Here is a 19667-nt window from a genome sequence, read left to right on the forward strand (position 1 = left end):
AAGTCTGCATTCCAGAGCTACTATTTCAATGCAAAGCCACCACCTCCACCCAGTCTGCACCCCGTCCTCCTTTGATTTCATTAGCACACCCAGTTGCTAACCCCTGGCTCCTCACCTAATCCCAGTCTAAGCAGCCGCCAGAGCGGATGCCCCAGCAGGCCTGCCAAGCTGTACATGATGCCGCCTGCATCTCCAAGGTGTGCTCTCACATGCAGAAGGGATCTGCCTGAATCTCTTCTCCAACATGTGTATCAAGGTTAAGCTTTTGCTGGGTTCTTTTGTTACAGAGGCTGATGGAAATAAAGGACCAAATGAAGGATCCCACTGTCATATCCCTTGTCCGTGCCAAGGACACACTCCCAGCTTGATAGGGGGTGACATTACTATCCTGTGATACATGTGAGTGGGTTCATTGTAGGTTTGGGGCATTTTCTTTGAGAAGTTACAGTAATGAGTTTGCCACAGGGTTTTTAGGAGTGAATGGGGATGAATTTAAGCACTCAGGGCCATGAACAGAGATACTGAAAATTGACTGCAGAGGGGGAGAGGTCAGGAGGGATAATTAGAAAGTCCTAGAACGTTTTACTGCCACTTTGTGAATCTACCTCTCCCCCTTCTTTCTCTCTGAAAATGCAACCAGCAGGGAAGCTGGGTGCTACGGTGGACTTCATGTTGAATATCACTACGGCAGTCAACAATGTGAACTCTCATCAAATCCGCGTGCTGCTGTTGGTGGGAGAAGCTCTACGGCTAGATGCGATGCACAGGTGGCACCTCCCACCAGTTTATTTGAGGTTGTTTTGGTAACCACAGGACATTTGCATCCATGCTGCCTGAAAATTACATGGGGCCTGGGTAAATCAGAACAGTCTCAGCAGGAAAATTCACTGGCTTACATGACACAAAGTGAGGAGAATATTTCCATGAACCTTGTGACTCCTCTGAGCACAGAGACCATTTTTTTTGTTTTAAACCAAAAAGTAGGACACAGGGTTTGACAAGCATTGGGAAGACAGGATAGGCTATTAAAAAGTAGAACTCCTGAAAATCTGAGGGGCATGGCCACTAAATCAGTAAAATTAGCAAAAGTAGGCTAATAGAGGGATGCAGAATTATTAGCATTAGTTTGTTGTGGCTGTTACTGGTGTGCTTAACAAAGGCAGTTCTATCATAGACCAGACAAACAGTGCTCTGCTTGCAGATATGGTGATTTGGGGAGGGCTGGTAAGGACAGTACATCCAGTTTGGAGCAGGACAGCGGTGAAGGAGACAAAGCTGAGGTCTGCTGCCCACGCTGTGGGCTTTCAGACCCCTCCACTGAGGGCACTGCATCAGAGTACATACACACAGAAGGAACCTGCGCAGGACCAAGTAAGGTCTTAAAAATATGGCCTGCATATGTGGCTAGGTTGCTAAGTTGCTTTAGTCGTGTCCAACTCTTTGTGACCCTGTGGACTGTATAGCCTACCAGGTTTCTCTGTCCATGGGGATTCTCCAGGCAAGAATACTGGAGTGGGTTCCCATGCCCTTCTCCAGGGCATCTTCCTGACCCAGGGATCTAATGCACATCCCTTATATCTCCTGCACTGGCAGGCAAGTTCTTGACTACTAGCACCACCTGTGAAGCTGCATATGTGGAGAGCGGGTCAAGAAAAGACAGAGGCCTGAGCTCTCAGGAGAAACAGAGAAGCAAAGTTACACGGCAGTAACTTGTGGCTGCTGTTGGATGCAGGCCTGACTTTACTCCCTGATGCTGCCCTGCAGACTTCCAGGTCAGGACCTGAGGCTCAGCTGGACACTCTTCCCTTTTGCTCTGTTACCTGGGTTTACAGGGACTGGGCCAGCCTGCCTGGTCGTACCTGGACCTGGCTTTTGGCATAACCCTTGGTAATGTGAATTCATGACCAGAGCTGCAGAGACAGGTTTGCACATACGGGACCACAGACCCTAGATTCTTCAGAAGATAGTCAGTTTCAACCAGCCTTGGCTGACACTACACCATAATTTGAAAAACGACTTTATACTGAAGGTCAGCCAATGTGGGTTGACTGCAGTCTGGACTACTAGACTTCACGTTCCTTGAGGACTTGTTCAGAGTCTCGCTTATCTTTGTTTTTTTTTTTTTCTTTCTGTTAAACAATGATTTTATTGCTTTAGTACAATACACAAATTTATGCAACCAGGGCAGAGGCTGTGGATGACTCGTATTTCCAATTAGGGGGTAGGACTCGTTTGGTCTTGTAGTATCGAGCCAACCGGCGAATACAGCTCTCAATCAGAATCAGACGGAATTTAGCATCTTTATCCTTTCTGTTCCTCTCAAGATGCTTCCGAACAGCAACAGCTTTCTTAATTAAATGATAGAGATCCTCAGGGAGATCAGGAGCAAGTCCTTTGGACTTAAGAATTCTCAAGATTTTGTTGCCTGTCACAAAACGTACTTGTGCAACACCATGAGAGTCTCTCAGGATCACACCGATCTGTGAGGGAGTCAGGCCCTTCTTGGCCAGTTTGTAGATCTGCTCCTTCACGTCGTCAGAAGTGAGCTTCAGCCAGGTGGGGACGCTGCGGCGGTAGGGCAGAGCCGACTGGGACAGGCCCTTCCCGGGAGCGTGCATGCGACCCATGATGGCGGCGGTGTGGTAGCAAAAGGATCGCTTATCTTTGGAAGCCAATGTCCAGCCAGAGTATGGAAGTCTTGCTATGCCTTTTAATACAGGTTTTAAATGAATGAAGTTCCACTTAATGTGAACCACAGATAGATGAATACCTTATGAGATATACCTGAAGGTGAATATCTTTTTGTTAAGTATGTATGAAATTTGGTGTTCAATTAATTTTGTTTCCATTAATTAATTTTTTTTAAAGTACAATGTTTCATTATTGTTTTTTTAGGTTTCTTCCCCACCCCCCACCAAGTCAAATTTGGTATTTTTTAAAGTTATATTATGGTTCAAGTTAGAGAGAAGGTAGAAAGGCTTTCCACTTAAGATTAAAAATACTAAATCTTCAAAAAATTGTAGCTACTTTGTAATAGGAATCTTTCCAAAGGTCTTCATTCTCTTGTACTCTGTTCTCTTAAATGGTATATACTTTGAACATTATTTGATCTTTTTTTTTTTTATAACTCAAGGTCACTGTTAAGGGCATTCATTTCTATACTTTGCTACAAAATGGTGATATCAGGGCCTACCATACCTTTCAGGCTTTTTGACCCTGATCCATCTCAAGAAATGAATTTTACATGGCAACAACCTGGTATGCACAAAAACTTCAAAGGTTGTAAGATTTATCTTTACTAAGTAAAAACCACTTGAATATTTTCTCTTCTCTTCTATGCCATGGTTTCAAATGTTGGTCAGGGATGGCTAAAGTGATCACCCCCACCATCACAAGAGGCACCTGTGGCATACAAACAGAGAAAGTACACAGGCCTTCTGTCCTACACAAAAAGGGCTTCAGCGTCCCCACTTGCAGCCTTTTACTTTCTTTTTGGCTGCACTGGGTCTTCATTGTGGTGCAAGGGCTTTTCTCTAGTTGTGGTGTTAGGGGGCTTCTCTAGTGGTGGCATGTGGGTTTCTCTTGTTGCCACGACATGTGGGAATCTTAGTTCCTCGACTACAGATGGAACCCGAGTCCCCCGCACTGGCAGGTGGATTCTTAATCCACTGGACCACCAGGGAAGTCCCTGGCTTTTACTTTCCTCCTGCATCTGGTGTCACTTTTACTCAGTCAGGGCCTGCCTCCACAGTCCTACTCACAGAGTTCTAATTTGCCAAACCTGGAAGTCAGACCATCCAGCTTGCTTGTATAAACGGAGTGTAAAGTGTTGCTCCATGAAAGCTTGAGGGGTGCCCCATGGATGACTCATGGGGTGAGGTATTCTTATATGCTAGAGTTCCTGGTGGGGCTCCCAGAAGTCTTGCCCAGTGGCAAGGCTCATGACACTGAGGTGTTACTGGATTTGTTCACCCACATGTGAACATGAGTGTTTCTCCTTGGAAAGGAATATTCTGATCACTGGGCTTCAAGCTGGAAGGGCTATTAAATGACAGAGGCTCCCAGCAGTAATATAGCTTCGGGAATGACCAGCTCTGGGCTCCAGTGTATGAGAAGTATTCCCTAGAGTAACTGACTCTACTTCAGGCAGTTTGTAACAACAGTGCAGTATCTTGATCTCCACTCTGATATGCCCTTTGCCCTGTAATTTATTTACAGCTCCTCCTGGACTACACTTCAACTCTCAGGACTCTTCCCACCTAAATCAAAGATGCTAATCTAACAGGCTTATGAATTGTCTCCTAGTGAAATTTTGAAGTGATGTGCATGTGTATGTGTGTGAAGATATCTTAAATTGATTTTAAATAACTATAGCAGAGTGGGTAGATACTGTGTCCCTAAAGAAACCTAGATAACAAGCAATCAGGCACTGGTCACATAAACTATTGGCACATCTATTCAGTGGAATTTCTGCTGCTGCTGCTGCTGCTAAGTCACTTCAGTTGTGTCCGACTCTGTGCGACCCCATAAACGGAAGTCCAGCAGGAATTTCTGGGAAGCTATAAAAATGATGATGTAGATCTATACTTACTGAAATATGTCCACAATAATTGCAGACAGAAAAAAAAGATTTCAAGACAATGCCTACAATAGGATTCCACTTTTATTTTTTAAAATATAAAATATATGCAAAGAGGTACACATGTACAACACATATATAAACACATACACATGGGGAAAAGATGGCAAGTTTTACATGGAAGTATTTATTTTTATTTCCTAAAATGTTGGTGGTTTTTAAAATGTATCAGTTTTATAATAAGAAAAAAGCATTTTCACTTTGAAAAAATAAAATTCTACATTATTATGCAAAAAAGTACTTCTGCTTGTGGCACTCACCCCATTCTCATTTTGTAAGTGACTGCTCCCCCGGGAACACTCACTATATCCATGTATCCACCCATAGGGTGGCACACTCAAGCTGAGGCACAATCAATTCTCATGAGTTATGATGTCTTTTCAAACTTTTAAAAGAGTTCTATTCATATATAATAGCGTAAGTGAATCTTTATTGGAGAATTTTCACATTAATGCATATGAAGGCAAAGGAAGGGCTTATGGTTTTACTTTTAAGGGTCATGTTCTCTTCTCTGATGGAATTAAGGGGAAATGTAAATCCTGAAACTAGTTACCTCCCTGGCAGATGCAGGCTACCAGGTCTATCCATTCTCCAGGAAGACAAGGAAAGAGCTGACACCATCTAGATTCTGAAGCTAATTTTCTTCCAAGACAGAGTCCATTCAATGCATAAACCGATGTTGGGTTTAAGGACAGGAACAATCCCTAATTTGTGTTCTCTCTACAAAGTGTATTCACATCCAAGAAATATCGCCCCTCAAAATGACTAGGAGGAAGGGCAAGCAAAGGTACTATTCTGAAGTTGACAAATGAGGAAGATGTATCAAGGGGGGGCTTTCGAACTGTGATGCTGGAGAAGACTCTTGAGAGTCCCTTGGACTGCAAGGAGGTCAAACCAGTCAATCCTAAAGGAAATCAACCCTGAACATTCATTGGAAGGACTGATGCTGAAGCTGAAGCTCCAATACTTTGGCCACCAGATGCAAAGAGCCAACTCACTGGAAAAGACCCTGATGCTGGGAAAGATTGAAGGCAAGAGGAGAAGGGGACGACAGAGAATGAGATGATTGGATGGCACCACAGACTCAATGGATATGAGTTTGAGCAAACTCCAGGAGATGGTGAAAGACAGGGAAGCCTGGTGTGCTGCAGTCCACAGGATCGTAGAGTAGACACGATGTAGTGACTGAACAATAATAACAACACTACTAGAGAGGGAGTCAAACCATTCTCTTGGGTTTATTCTCCATTTTCTGTGCCTGTGCATTCTTTCCAGAAGCAAAGTAACCATATACCTATTATCCTAACCGGACAACTTTGAAAGTGAAAAGAGGTACATTTAAACACAGGCTTCAGGGCATCTACGAACAAAGCTAGTGGAGATGATGGAATTCCAGTCAAGCTGTTTCAAATCCTAAAAGATGATGCTGTGAAAGTGCTGCACTCAATATGTCAGCAAATTTGGAAAACTCAGCAGTGGCCACAGGACTGGAAAAGGTCCATTTTCATTCCAATCCTAAAGAAAGCAATGTCAAAGAATGCTCAAACTACCGCACAATTGCACTCATCTCACATGCTAGTAAAGTAATGCTCAAAATTCTCCAAGCCAGACTTCAGCAATACGTGAACCATGAACTTCCAGATGTTCAAGCTGGGTTTAGAAAAGGCAGAGGAACCAGAGATCAAATTGCCAACACCCACTGGATCATCAAAAAAGCAGGAGAGTTCCAGAAAAAGATCAATTTCTACTTTATTGACTATGCCAAAGCCTTTGACTGTGTGGATCACAACGAACTGTGGAAAATTCTGAAAGAGATGGGAATACCAGACCACCTGACCTGCCTCTTGAGAAATCTGTATGCAGGTCAGGAAGCAACAGTTAGAACTGGACATGGAACAACAGACTGGTTCCAAATAGGAAAAGGAGTACGTCAAGGTTGCATATTGTCACCCTGCTTATTTAACTTATATGCAGAGTACATCAAGAGAAACGCTGGGCTGGAGGAAGCACAATCTGGAATCAAGATTGCTGGGAGAAATATCAATAAACTCAGATATGCAGATGACACCACCCTTATGGCAGAAAGTGAAGAGGAAATAAAAAGCCTCTTGATGAAAGTCAAAGTGGAGAGTGAAAAAGTTGGCTTAAAGCTCAACATTCATAAAATGAAGATCATGGCATCCGGTCCCATCACTTCATGGCAAATAGATGGGGAAACAGTGGAAACTTTTATTTTGGGGGGCTCCAAAATCACTGCAGATGATGATTGCAGCCATGAAATTAAAAGACGCTTACTCCTTGGAAGGAAAGTTATGACAAACCTAGATAGCATATTCAAAAGCAGAGACATTACTTTGCCAACAAAGGTCCATCTAGTCAAGGTTATGGTTTTTCCAGTGGTCATGTATGGATGTGAGAGCTGGACTGTGAAGAAATCTGAGCGCCGAAGAATTGATGCTTTTGAACTGTGGTGTTGGAGAAGACTCTTGAGAGTCCCTTGGACTGCAAGGAGATCCAACCAGTCCATTCTAAAGGAAATCAGTCCTGGGTATTCATTGAAAGGACTGATGCTGAAGCTGAAACTCCAGTACTTTGGCTGCCTCATGCGAAGAGTTGACTCATTGGAAAAGACTCTGATGCTGGGATGGATTGGGGGCAGGAGGAGAAGGGGACCACAGAGGGTGAGATGGCTGGATGGCATCACCGACTCAATGGACGTGAGTCTGGGTGAACTCCGGGAGTTGGTGATGGTGACAGGGAGGTCTGGCGTGCTGTGATTCATGGGGTCGCAAAGAGTCGGACACGACTGAGCGACTGAACTGAACTGAGCACTCTTCTATTCTACTCCCCCCATGATACCTTTTGAATAGGAGAGAGAAATGGAACATGGTTACATGTCTAATTTACTTTAAAGCACTTGAGTACGTAAACAAATGCAAGAGAAAACAAGAGTATGTAGCTGGTGTTTTATTGTGTATGAACCAGTTGGTCTTGGCTGCTACCTCTAGGGGTGATCAGCTCACAGGGTAAGAAGAATACAAAGTCTGGATTCATCAACTGGTGTTAACCTGAGGTCACAGTCCCACACTGCCTACTTCAAGTCCTTTGGCTATCTGGATAAACATTCTTTTTTTTTTTTTTTTGACTGGTTTTATTTTATTTTATTTTAAATAAAATTTTAATAAAAATTGGTTTTATTTTATTTTATTTTACAATATTGTATTGGTTTTGCCATACATCAACATGCATCCGGATAAACATTCTGCACATAAAAAAAAATGGGCTAGTGTTGGTGAAACTTGTGATTTAGTATAACAAATGCTAGAAATGGGTTCCTATTGGTGTTCAGGGTATGCAGCCTGGCAAAAAACGTTCAGTGACATCCCCCCCTTGCGTAAACAGGGCCCTGGAGGTTCCGAGTGCAGCTGTCAGAGCAGGAAGGCTGATGACAGCGTGAAGCTGACACAGGGAAACAGTCCTGTCTCTGGACGACTTCTGCAGCTGCCTTGAGCGAACCTTTTCTCTGAGGTACGGCTGGAACAGACCAACAGAGAGAGGGCTGGGACTTCATCAAGTTCACCAAACAGGTTGGTCAAACTGCTTTCTCCCTACTTGATAAACATTTGTTTGATAACTGTCTGTCTCTGCAGCAGACTTCAGTCTAACACTTGCATTCATTACCACCCGGTGGTGAGGTTGTGGGAGTAGAAGCTAAGCTTCACCACCTCAACCTTCTACAGGGGTAACTGTTGCATGGCCAGACTGGCTCAGGTCAGTCCAAACAAGCTGCCAGTGGAGGCTAACATAAGTTTCAGCATAGGATCCCTGAATACCTGGTCCTCTTCACCAGATAAGGAGCTTCCTGAAAGCAAAGACCAGGTGTGTCTTGTTCACTATCCAGTCCTCAGCCTCACACAGTGCCTGCTCATAGAAAATGTGTGATGGGGGACTTTCTCGGTAGTCTAGGGGATAAGACTCTGCACTCCCAATGCAGGGAACCCGGGGTTCAATCTCTGGTTGGGGAACTAAGATCTCACCTGCTGCAATTAGAGAAGCTTGCATGCCACAACTAGAGACATCTGTGTGCTACAATGAAGATGCAATGCAGCCAAAATATAAAAAAGTGTGTGATGGATATTTATCCAATGAATAAATAAATGAATAGAGATTCTGTCATTTCTAGAATCTATTTTACTAGCTCTAAGCTGTGACCGTTCTTTATTCCACGAATGACAACTAATCCTCAAAAACCATAATCTACTGTTTGCCCTGGGTTAATACTTTAAAAAGCAATAAATAAACTAGTGGTAAAAACCACTGGGATCACATTAATCCTCACAGAAAATGTGATGAGATTGGTATTATTATCTCAGTGTTCAGATGAGGAAATCAAAGACCAGAGAGGTCAAAACTCGAGTTAGTAAAGACAGACCTGAACTCAGGTCTGTCTGACTCCAAGTAGTCAATGCTACCCAGAGCTGGCCATCACTCAATTCTGCAGGTGTTTTGTTTTTTTTTTTTTCCCTTTACTTTTCTCTCCCTTTTCTTTTTCTTTTTTAACCTACTTTTATTTTACTTACTTTGTGTCATCCTATTGAACACACATCTTTCTGGCACTTCACCTTATTTTATCAAAAGTTTCTTCTTGGGGAAAAAGCTGAATGGATGTTGGGATATATGAACCAGCTTTCCGGTTCTTCTGCTTTTAATTATTTTGATTGACACGTGGCACTGAGGGGATGTCTAATGGCCTCTCCTGTCTTTGAGCTACAGGAGAATCTACCTCAGCTCCCCTGGTCTCCAGGGCCCCCGGTGCTAGGCTTATCCTTCCCGCTGTGGCACCCTGCCCCCCAGCCACTGGACCACTGACAGTCTTTGTTTCCTGTCTCTGGGAGTTGGTGCACAGCGTTCTCTCTCTGGAATGCTTGTCCACCCTTCTGTTCTTCCCCTTGGCTAACTCTGTGGGTGTTTTTTTCAAGACCCAGTTCAAACATGGCCACAATTGGGATACCCTGGAATGCCCAGTCACCCTGTATCCCTGCCAGGTCTCACAGGAGTCCCTCCTCCATGCTCCCAGCACACTGCCCACACCTGAGCACCTGGCACCTGGCTCTCGAACCACTGATGGACCCGCCTCCCTCTTCCACTGTGCCAGAAAAAGCCAAGAAGTCAGGACCTTGCCTTAGTACTGGCCTGCAGCAGGCACTCAAAGTGTGTTAGATAATGAATGGATAAATCAGGAAATAATTAGCCAACCCACGGTGAAGCACGAGAAAACACAGGGATCAGCGGGCCACCAGTTTCCAGAGGTCTGAAGGCTAGCTAACTTTAATTACCTCTCTTAGCCAGTGGGCTCAAAAATCATTTTTGAAGCCTAAGGGAATGATGGTGGGTTTATGAGAAGCAATAGACCATTTAACTCTGAGTGCTCGACTCCTTTGCCTGTTACAGAATAAAACCTCTGAAAAGATTTTCCGACTGCAGCCAGATCCCACTCTCTGATGCTGGGCCAGCCACTGGCCTCCTGTCGGGGGTTTGGGGTGATCTGACAGCACCCACGTGACAGGCTGCACTCGCAGCTCACGGGGCTCTCGCTGGCTCCGAGTGCCCATCTAAGCCAAGAAGTTAGCAGGTCCCAGATGCAGGCCAGCACAGGTTGAGCCAACCGTAGGACTTCAGCCTAATGAAATAAACAATTCCCAGCATAGCCTGACCCTTCAGAATGTAATGCCTTCTGACCGCACTGTGTAGATAAAAATAAGTTAGTAATTTCCTCCCACTAAACTCTTGGGCACAAACCAAGAAATCTTCAGTGTGGCTCTTCTGATGCTACTGTACAACTGCAAATATTTAGGCTTCTCTGAATTCTTATCAGTGTTTATCATCAGGGATGCACCTGGCATTTTTGGCGGGACAAGTCCTCCCTGGGTGGAATCGTCCTATGCACTGCAGAGGATTTAGCGCCTCTGATCCAAGCAATGATAACGACACAGTTCCAAGCATTCCTAGGGCTGAGAGGAACTGTGAGTACTAGGATTCCCTGTGTTCTTAGCTTTCATTCACTTTGCAGGAGGAGAGTCTTGGAAGGGACTGAAGAGGCCACCCAAACCAAGTATGGTGGGGACAAGGACCAGGGAGTCAGAGCACCTGAGAACAGGGGATACTCAGACCACAGTTTGTCTGCAGGAGAAAGCGGAAGTCCTGAGAGCGAGGAGGATGCCTGGGGGCCCTGAATGAAGAAGTCAGGGTGGTGAGGGAGTTGGCCTCACAGAACCGACAGATGGGAGCTTGAACAGAGGTCAAAAGAGTGCAAAAGGGACAAAGGACGAGCAGGGAGTGGGGAAAGCCTGGGCAACAGCTCTGAACCCCAGCTGCACTCACTGTCCTCCTCTCAGCTTGCAGGGGTGTGCGAAACAAAGGGACCAAGAAGGCCACTGATTCTGGACAGCCCTAAAGGGTGGAAGATCTCACGTACCAACTAGCTCTCCTCCCTTGCCTAGTCTTAACAGAGCACTGGCAACAACAGCCGCCCTGTCACTGTGACCATCACCACTGTGTCACACTCTGCAAATGGGACCCACTGTGGAGAACTTCCCAGTCCCTCAGAGTGACCTTCAAGGGCATCTGGATCACAAAAGGGGAAAAGTTCTACAGCCAGCCAGGGAGAAAGCTCTGCCAGGGTGTCAGGCAGGGGAGCCAGGGACACAAGACTCAGCACCATTTAATCGCTGTACGGTCAACAGCCCTAGCAGGGTGGCAACAGGCAACGCTGTCGAGAAGCTACTTATTCCTGTCTTATCTTTCTCACTTGTTTTAAATTTACTCTATCTCGCTCTGTTGTTTGCAACTTTACAAGCAGCCCTAAATCCTTTTGCAACAAGGCTGGGTATAATTAAATAAATTGGAGAAATAAAATACCGGCTGCATTGTCAGCACCACCAGACTGGGCATGAAGTGTCTGTCTGGGCTGTGATCTAGAAGCCAGGGGCACGCTGTAAAAGGGGTGCAGGGAGGAGGGGAAAACTCCATGGTGTGTGCTAGGAATGCTGGCCTAGACCCTGGAGCCTGGGTCCTGCCCTGTCCCTGCACTGAGGAGTCAGAGCCTCCTGCTACCATCTTGGCCTCAGAGACCTCATCTTTAAAATGAGGGATCTGACTCAACGATTTCAAAGGTCCCTTTATGCCCAAGCACTGCGACTCTAAGCAGCATCCACATCTGGCTCTATTCTTTCCTGATACACTCACTGGCTCTTCTCCAAGTGGAGTAGGCCAATCAGGGCTCCTTCCAGAAGAGTTTCTGTGTGTGATGTGTCAAATGTCAGTTGTACTGGTCACCTGCTATGCTTTTTCCAGTAGTCATGTACAGATGTGAGAGCTGGACCATAAAGAAGTCTGAGAGCCAAAGAACTGATGTTTTCGAATTGTGGTGTTGGAGAAAACTCTTGAGAGTCCCTTGGACTGTAAGGAGATCAAACCAGTCCATCCTAAAGGAAATCAACCCTGAATATTCATTGGAAGGACTGATGCTGAAACTGAAGCCCCAAAACTTTGGCTATCTGATGTGAAGAGTCAACTCACTGGAAAAGACCCTGATGCTAGGAAAGATTGAGGGCAGGAGGAGAAGGGAGCAACAGAGGATGAGATGGTTGGATGGCATCATTGACTCAATGGACATAATTCTGAACAAACCCTGGGATACAGTGAAGGACAGGGAAGCCTGGTATGTTGCAGTCCGTGGGATTGCACAGAGTTGGACACGACTGAGCAAATGAACAATGACGATGACAACAACTGGTCACCTGAAGCGATAACTGGTCACTCCAAAGAGACTAATGCCCCATGAAAAGGAACCGAGGTACTACTCATCTGAGGGTGTGGAAAGCCAGGCTTTCACTGGAAAATTTTAGGACTGGTTTTCCCAGTGTAAAAATGGGATAAAAATATTGGTTTTTATCTCCATCCACTGATTGGGTAGTAAGTTCCCTCCTTTTAAATAAGTCCTGTTATGGAAGGTAATACCATATCTGTTCGGACAGCATCTGTGGCTGCTACAAAAACCATTATTGACAATCGAAAGAATATTATTAAGCATAAACCCACACTTAGCAGGCACTGCTAATGTTTTCGGAGATTCTTCTCATAGCCGTCCATTCAAGACATCAGCCTTGTTTTAAGGTACCTAGTCTCACAAACCCAAAGTCATCATCCCTACTTGTACAAAGAATGGTTTAGGACATCTGCTGCTCTTAGGGAACTGAGTTCAAAATGTCAGAGTGTTTTATGTGAGTGCTTCTCAAGCCATAGGAGGTCTTGTTAAAATACAGATTCTGATTCCGTAGGTCAGTGCCTTAGTCATGCCTTTTTTATTTTTCTATATTTCTGATGCTCTGACATCTTAAGGGCTTGCTGATGCTGGCTGGTCAATTTCTAGAGATAGGAAAGGCCTCACCTGCAAGTGCACTTTTAGTACGCAAACTGACAAATCCAAAGCTCCCTCCTCTCTCCTCTCACAACCAACTCCTACCCTCCAGGCCACTATTCCCCTGCCCTAATCACCCCAGGGTCAGATACCAGACAACTGGAGGCTGCCCCTGCACCCCAGAGCCTGCTTCAATTATTCGATCTAGCCAATCCTAATCTTCCTTACTCTGCTTCACCTGTTCCTTTCCATGGACACTAAAATAAAGGCCCTTGCTCATATTTTCCCCACAACCTCTGCCTCCTGACTGACCCAGGTGCTTCCCCAGGTGGCCCTGTGTGACACAGCATGCCATGGCTCTTGGGGACTGTGAATAATAAAGTGCCTTTTCAGTGGCAATTATCTCCTGATCTGTTGGCCTTACCATATCTGAATCATAATAAAATGTACATCTTCAAACAGCCAGGGATGGGGCCTGGTGATGCTGATGACCCAGGAACCACACTTGGTGCAGGAAGGCTCTAAATGACTGTGTTCCTGTCACAGAACAGGGTGCTGCAGCCGGACTCTGAGGAGGATGACTGCACTGTACACATGCCTGACTGCTCCAGAGCCCAAGGTGCTATAGGAATGAAATGGGCGAAGCGGCTGAAGCCACTACAGAGGAGACCCTGAGGACAAGAGCCAGTGCTTCTGTCTTCCTTTCCAAATGATATGAGATCATGGAGCATCCCAGACAGAAATTTAATAAACAGCTACAATGAAAAGGAAGCAGAAACCGAGGCCCTTAAACTGCAGCAGGCACAGTGGCCATAAGGGCGACTCCAGGCTCAAGGGCGGAAGGGTAGGACTCCAGAGGGCCAACAGCACATGCTAACTGCATGCTATCTATGCTGTCTGATGTCGCCCTGGAGGTCACATGTGCCTCCTCAGGACACTTGTCAGGAGGTCCCAGAGGCCTTCTAGGGTAAGCCCTGGGATCTGAGTGACTTACTGGTCCCCATAGCAAGAAACTATCCAGGTACACATTAATGCTTCCACCCAGAGGCAAATGAGGGCTCTGCAGACCTCCCCTCCCCCAGGGAGACTTGGGGCTTACAGAAGAGACCTAGATAGGCTCTCACACCTTTTGACTCAAAGGCCGCAGCACTTCTCTTCATCCCAGGACTTTGTGGCTCCGTGTGCTACTAATAAAAGCAAATCCTGATTAAGAACTATTGATTGTAAGTACTTCACATGGCTTATCTCATCTAATCCTCACAACTCTAAGAAGTAGCTGCCATTTAAATCCTTATTTTCAAGATGAGTAAGCAAGTCCAGAGGGAGTAAGCAGCTTGCCCAAGTCACCTTCTAATTGGCAGGATCAGAACTTAAATCCAAATTCTGCACCCAGGAGCCTTTGCCTGCCTCCATACTGAGGGCGGCATTATTCCAGGTGGAGGCCTCGGGGGTGTGCCCTGAGCATCAGCACCACTGACAGCAAACCATCTCACAGACCCCAGATCTGCACTTTACGAGCTCTCCGGGCCAATCTGCTGCATGCCGAAGTCTGAGAAGCCTGTGTCAGAAGCAAACCTGATGGACACTTATTTCCCAGCCCAGGCTGATAGTAATACCACAAGTGAAACTCTAACTATAGATTTCTCGGCTTAGCCCAATGCTCCATGAGCCAGCCTGGCATGCCAGAAGGAATAGGCATGGGTTCAAAACCTGGCTCCAGCAGCAGGTGTCAGTTTGGACACTTTGGACAAATAACAATTTCTCTAAGCCTCCTTTATTCCTCACGTGGAGAATGGAATGTAATATCTACCTTCTAGAGTTCATGTGGTCACCTGGGTGAGATAACTAGATAAAGTACACCGCCCCATATCTAAACCCAGGAAATGCTCTGCGATGGGCAGCCCCAGTGGTTCCTCAGAGCTTCCCAATCTTCTAAAATGTATGTCCTTTTGCATCATGCTTTACAGTAGTATGGCTCCCCTGGTAGCTCAGCTGGTAAAGAAGCTGCCTGCAATGCAGGAGACCCTGGTTTTATTCCTGGGTCAGGAAGATGCACTGGAGAAGGGATAGGCTACCCACTCCAGTATTCTTGGGCTTCCTTTTGTGGCTAAGATGATAAAGAATCCACCTGCAATGCAGGAGACCTGGGTTCGATCCCTCGGTTGGGAAGATCCCCTGCAGAAGGGAAAGGCTACCCACTCCAGTATTCTGGCCTGGAGAATTCCATGGACTGTATAGTCCATGGGGTCACAAAGAGTCAGACACGACTGAGCGACCTTCACTTTCACTTTTGGGGCTTCCCTGATAGCTCAGTTGGTAAAAGAATCTGCCTGCAATGCTGGAGACCACAGTTCGATTCCTGGGTCAGGAAGATCCCCTGGAGAAGGGATAGGCTACCCACTCCAGTATTCTTGGGCTTCCTTTGTGGCTCAGCTGGGAAAGAATCCGCCTGCAATGTAGGAGACCTAGGTTCAATCCCTGGGTTGGGAAGATCCCCTGGAGAAGGGAAAGGCTATCCACTCCAGAATCCTGGCTTAGAGAATTCCATGGACTGTATAGTCCATGTGGCCGCAAAGAGTCAGACACCACTGAGCAACTTTCACTTTACAAAAATATGAATCCTGAGTCCCTTTGGTGACTAAACTGAGACTAGTTTTCAGAAAGATTAAGGATAACTGAATCCTTAATCTTGATCTTAATCCTGGGTGCTATGGTTTTGGATAACTAGAGAGGTGAGCTATCTAAACAATGCCTAAAGGCATTACATTAACACTCACGTGGAGCCCAGGTTCCCAATACTGTTGAGGGTTCTAATCTCAAGGGTGGTGGGGAAGGAAGCGCTCCCTTGAGAATGGCAGAAATTCACATTTAAGCACTGGCCCTGTTTTCATCTCTATTAGCTGACTAACCTGGCATGCCAGAAGGAACTGTCGCCACTGGCATGTCTATCAAAAAACATACACAAATCCATATCCCAGAGGTGGAGCAGAATTAATGGTGGCAAAAAAAACCCAGCTCCAAGCACAGACCAAATACTGCAACGGTGACCCCAGTCCTTTCTGGGCCAAACCAGCCATCTCCAGCCCTGTACCCCTCATATCTCTGCTAGGGCTGGGGCATCCCAACCAGACACCAGCAGGCTTAAGGCACAGGTAAGGAAAAGGGATCTCTCCTTTCCCCAAAAAGGAGGAAGGAGGAAAAAAAGAAAGGATGTGGGAGAGGAAGAAGGGAGCCTCAGGGAACAATGATGCCATCCCTAAACCATCACCAAGTACACTTTTCAATTAGGAGAAGGGAATACAAGCAGAATTTAAAGGCTTTTTATTTTAAAGATAAAGAAATAATAATAATACTTGCTCCATTACATAAATTAAAATCCCACTGTGACATGTAAGTAGTTAGCCTTCATATTCTCAATGAAAGGGTCCAGGTGGCAAAATGAAAACTTGAGCAGACCTCATTTTTTCCTTATTCCTTTCAGGGTTTGGGGATCTTTATGAAGGTAGTTACTCTGCTCTGCATGGGAGCTCAACTCTTTTCTGATCCATTTAGATTTTGGTCTAGAAAAAATCCAAACTCTTAAAACTCCAAAATCAGAAAATTCAGGTATGAATACAGAAGAAAATAAAAATTACCCATAATTACATTTTTTGTTTAAAGATACATGTACATGCATATTTTTAAAAAACATGACTATACTGAGCACTGTATATTGCGTTGGCCAAAAACATCATTTGGGTTTTTCCATAAAATCTATTGGGCTTCCCTGTTAAATGCTCTTTTTTTCCTATCATGAAATTTCTTTGTCATGAAATATTAAAAAATATTTTTAGAGGTCTGCTTCATAGTCTAACAGCCTTTACTGTTTGGTGTTCCTACTGGTTCCAATTTTTTGGTATTATAGATAATTCTGTAGTGAACGTCCTTTAAGTAAGTGCTTACACACATTTCCATATATATATATGTTTTCATATAAATTCCTAGAAGAAATTTTAATTGCAGGCCCTTGATACATGCAGTCAAATGCCTGGCGGAAAGGGAGCCCCTACTTACATATCCACCAGCTCCATAGAGTCTGTTTCCTTTCTTTATCACTAACACTGGGTACTATTAATTTATCAACTTTTGCCATTTTTATAAGTGAAAAACATTGGTTTAATATTTATCAGTGAGGGTGAACATTTTTCATGCTTGGTCACCTGAATTTGTTTTTATGAACTGCATATTCATACCCATTCTTTAGTATATGTCTTTTGTCATTAATCTCTAAGATTTTTTATAATAGAACATGAAAAGAATATAAGTAACTGAAAATTAGGAGTTGAAAATGATAATTTTTTCTTTGTAAGATTTAAAACCATGAAATGGTTAATGTCATCATGCATTAAAAATCTTTTCACGGTGAAGGAAAGGATATGGGGGGAGGTAAAGTTTAAATCTGATAAAAAATTCTTTATTACCCAAGCTGATCCCACAACTCTCATTTTGAAACTTCTCCCCTTCCCAGGTAACTCAGCTGGTAAAGAATCTGCCTGAGATGCAGGAGACCCTGGTTTGATTCCTGGGTCAGGAAGTTCCCCTGAAGAAGGGATAGGCTACCCACTCCAGTATTCTTAGGCTTTCCTGGTGGCTCAGATGGTAAAGAATCGGCCTACAATGTAGGAGACCTGGGTTCAATCCCTGGGTTGGGAAGATCCCCTAGAGGAGGGCATGGCAATCTACTCCAGTATTCTTGCCTGGAGAATCCCCACGGACAGAGGAGCCTGGCGGGCTACACTCCATGGGGTCGCAAAGAGTTGGACACGACTGAGCAACTAAGCATAGCACCCCTTTTAAAACAACAGCAGCAACAACAAAGCACCAAACATAGATACAATGACAAGATGACCTCTTAGAATGAGTCCTGTCCCTAAGCTAGGTAGCCCCCATGCTCTCCCAGGAAATCTGTAGCAGGACACCACTCACAGGGAAGAACATTCATGTGGGCACCTACCCACATGGGTCCAGCTCGAGCATCCATGGGAAGTGCAGTACATTTTGCAGACGTTCTTGTTTGGATTAGAGACAGAAAGTCTGTGGCCCGAATTCTGGGTTCCTGTGTGCCACCTGGCATGTGCTAAGTGATCAGAAAAACCCATAGAAATTGGAATCCACCTCCACCCTCTGGGCGGACAGGACTGAAGAAGATTTAAGGAAGTTACAACACTGTGTGCTCGACTCACTGTTCCAAAGAGGCAGGGCCTCAGTCACCTTTTGGTGTGGTTGCTGAGGGCACCCCAGAGAGGCAGAGCATAGACCTGTAAACTCTGGAATCTCCCAGGCAAGGAAACACCTCTTCACACACAGTTTGCATCTCAACAGCTGACAGCAGGAGGAGAAAATGTGGCCAGCCAGGTTGGGAGGGTGGAGGGTGACAACTGATGGGAGGCGAGCAACCACCTTGCACTTGGGGCAAACCCAGGGCACTCAGTGCAGGGCAGGTATTCAGGTTGGATGCTTACCATTCACATGGGCTCTGAGTCTGCCAGGGCATGTGTCCAGGCTCTGACTGTTCAAAAATAGAACAGGAAGTCCAGAGCAGAAGGAAGGCTGTAGCACAGGAATGCGAATGGGGAGAAAGGGTTTATCTTGCGGGAGAGTCTCCAGATTGAGCGAAGAAGCACCAGCTCCAGGTATGAAAGACATCACAGACAGATGATGAATGGAGGCCAGGTATGAGGTTGCCTACAGCGTTTCCCTATTACCTCTAGCTTTCAGAATGAGCGAGACTTTAACACAGCAAGCTATAACAGTCGCCAGGCCATGAGCACTCCCCACTATGACAGAGAGATTCTTCTTTTCTTTGGTAATCAGTAGTTGAAGGACAGATTAGTGAAAGGGAAGCTAAGGAAAGACAAAAAGGAGTGGCTAGCTCAGTGGCACCCCACTCCAGTACTCTTGCCTGGAAAATTCCATAGACGGAGGAGCCTGGTAGGCTGCAGTCCATGGGGTCGCTAAGAGTCGGAGACAACTGAGCGACTTCACTTTCACTTTTCACTTTAATGCATTGGAGAAGGAAATGGCAACCCACTCCAGTGTTCTTGCCTGGAGAATCCCAGGGACAGGGGAGCCTGGTGGGCTGCCGTCTATGGGGTCACACAGAGTCGGACATGACTGAAGCGAGCTAGGGAGAATGTTTGGCATTTTGGCCTTTTCGGAATTCATTCCCCCACCCCATCCCATTTCTTCTTCCACTAACAGACCTTGATTTTGCTCTGGGGAACACCCTTCTCCCACATTCAGTCTGTGAGCACCCATGGGGTAGACCCTCCCCCACCTCTGAAGACTTGTGAGGCTCCCTCCAAGGACATGGGTAGTTTTTACAGTCATTAATCCAGGCAACTGTGAAGGCCTTATAGGTTAAAGAGCTTCCACATACAAAATTGCTAGCCGGGGCTTTGGGTTGTTCTAGTTTTCTAAACTCAGGCACCACCTCGTCTCTTGGTTCCCTAGGTTAGGATTCAAAAGCACCCCATGGCAATAACTGAACCCTAGAGAAGGGAGCTAGGAATATTCTCTGTAAGCATCATTGCTGCATTTTCACCGCAGAACTAATTGGCCGTAAGGCAA

At 45.4% G+C, this 19667-nt stretch overlaps 2 protein-coding genes across 11 annotated transcripts in view; both read right to left on the minus strand.

Moving 5' to 3' along the window:
• The window catches only part of ATXN7L1 (ataxin 7 like 1), a 388443-nt gene that overhangs the window by 70424 nt on the left and 298352 nt on the right, over nt 1-19667 (minus strand). The window lies entirely within an intron of this gene.
• Nucleotides 2127-2665, minus strand: LOC102400822 (40S ribosomal protein S13-like). The gene has a single exon (XM_006070126.4). It carries the CDS (start codon nt 2625-2627, stop codon nt 2172-2174), a length of 456 nt encoding a protein of 151 aa, XP_006070188.1. The 5' UTR covers nt 2628-2665; the 3' UTR covers nt 2127-2171.

The sequence above is a fragment of the Bubalus bubalis genome, chromosome 8 (assembly GCF_019923935.1).
Source record: "Bubalus bubalis isolate 160015118507 breed Murrah chromosome 8, NDDB_SH_1, whole genome shotgun sequence".
Classification (NCBI taxonomy): Eukaryota; Metazoa; Chordata; class Mammalia; order Artiodactyla; family Bovidae; genus Bubalus; species Bubalus bubalis.

Excerpts from the sequence above, each read along its gene's own strand:
- LOC102400822 (XM_006070126.4), bottom strand. The coding sequence starts at position 2,627 with ATGGGTCGCATGCACGCTCCCGGGAAGGGCCTGTCCCAGTCGGCTCTG.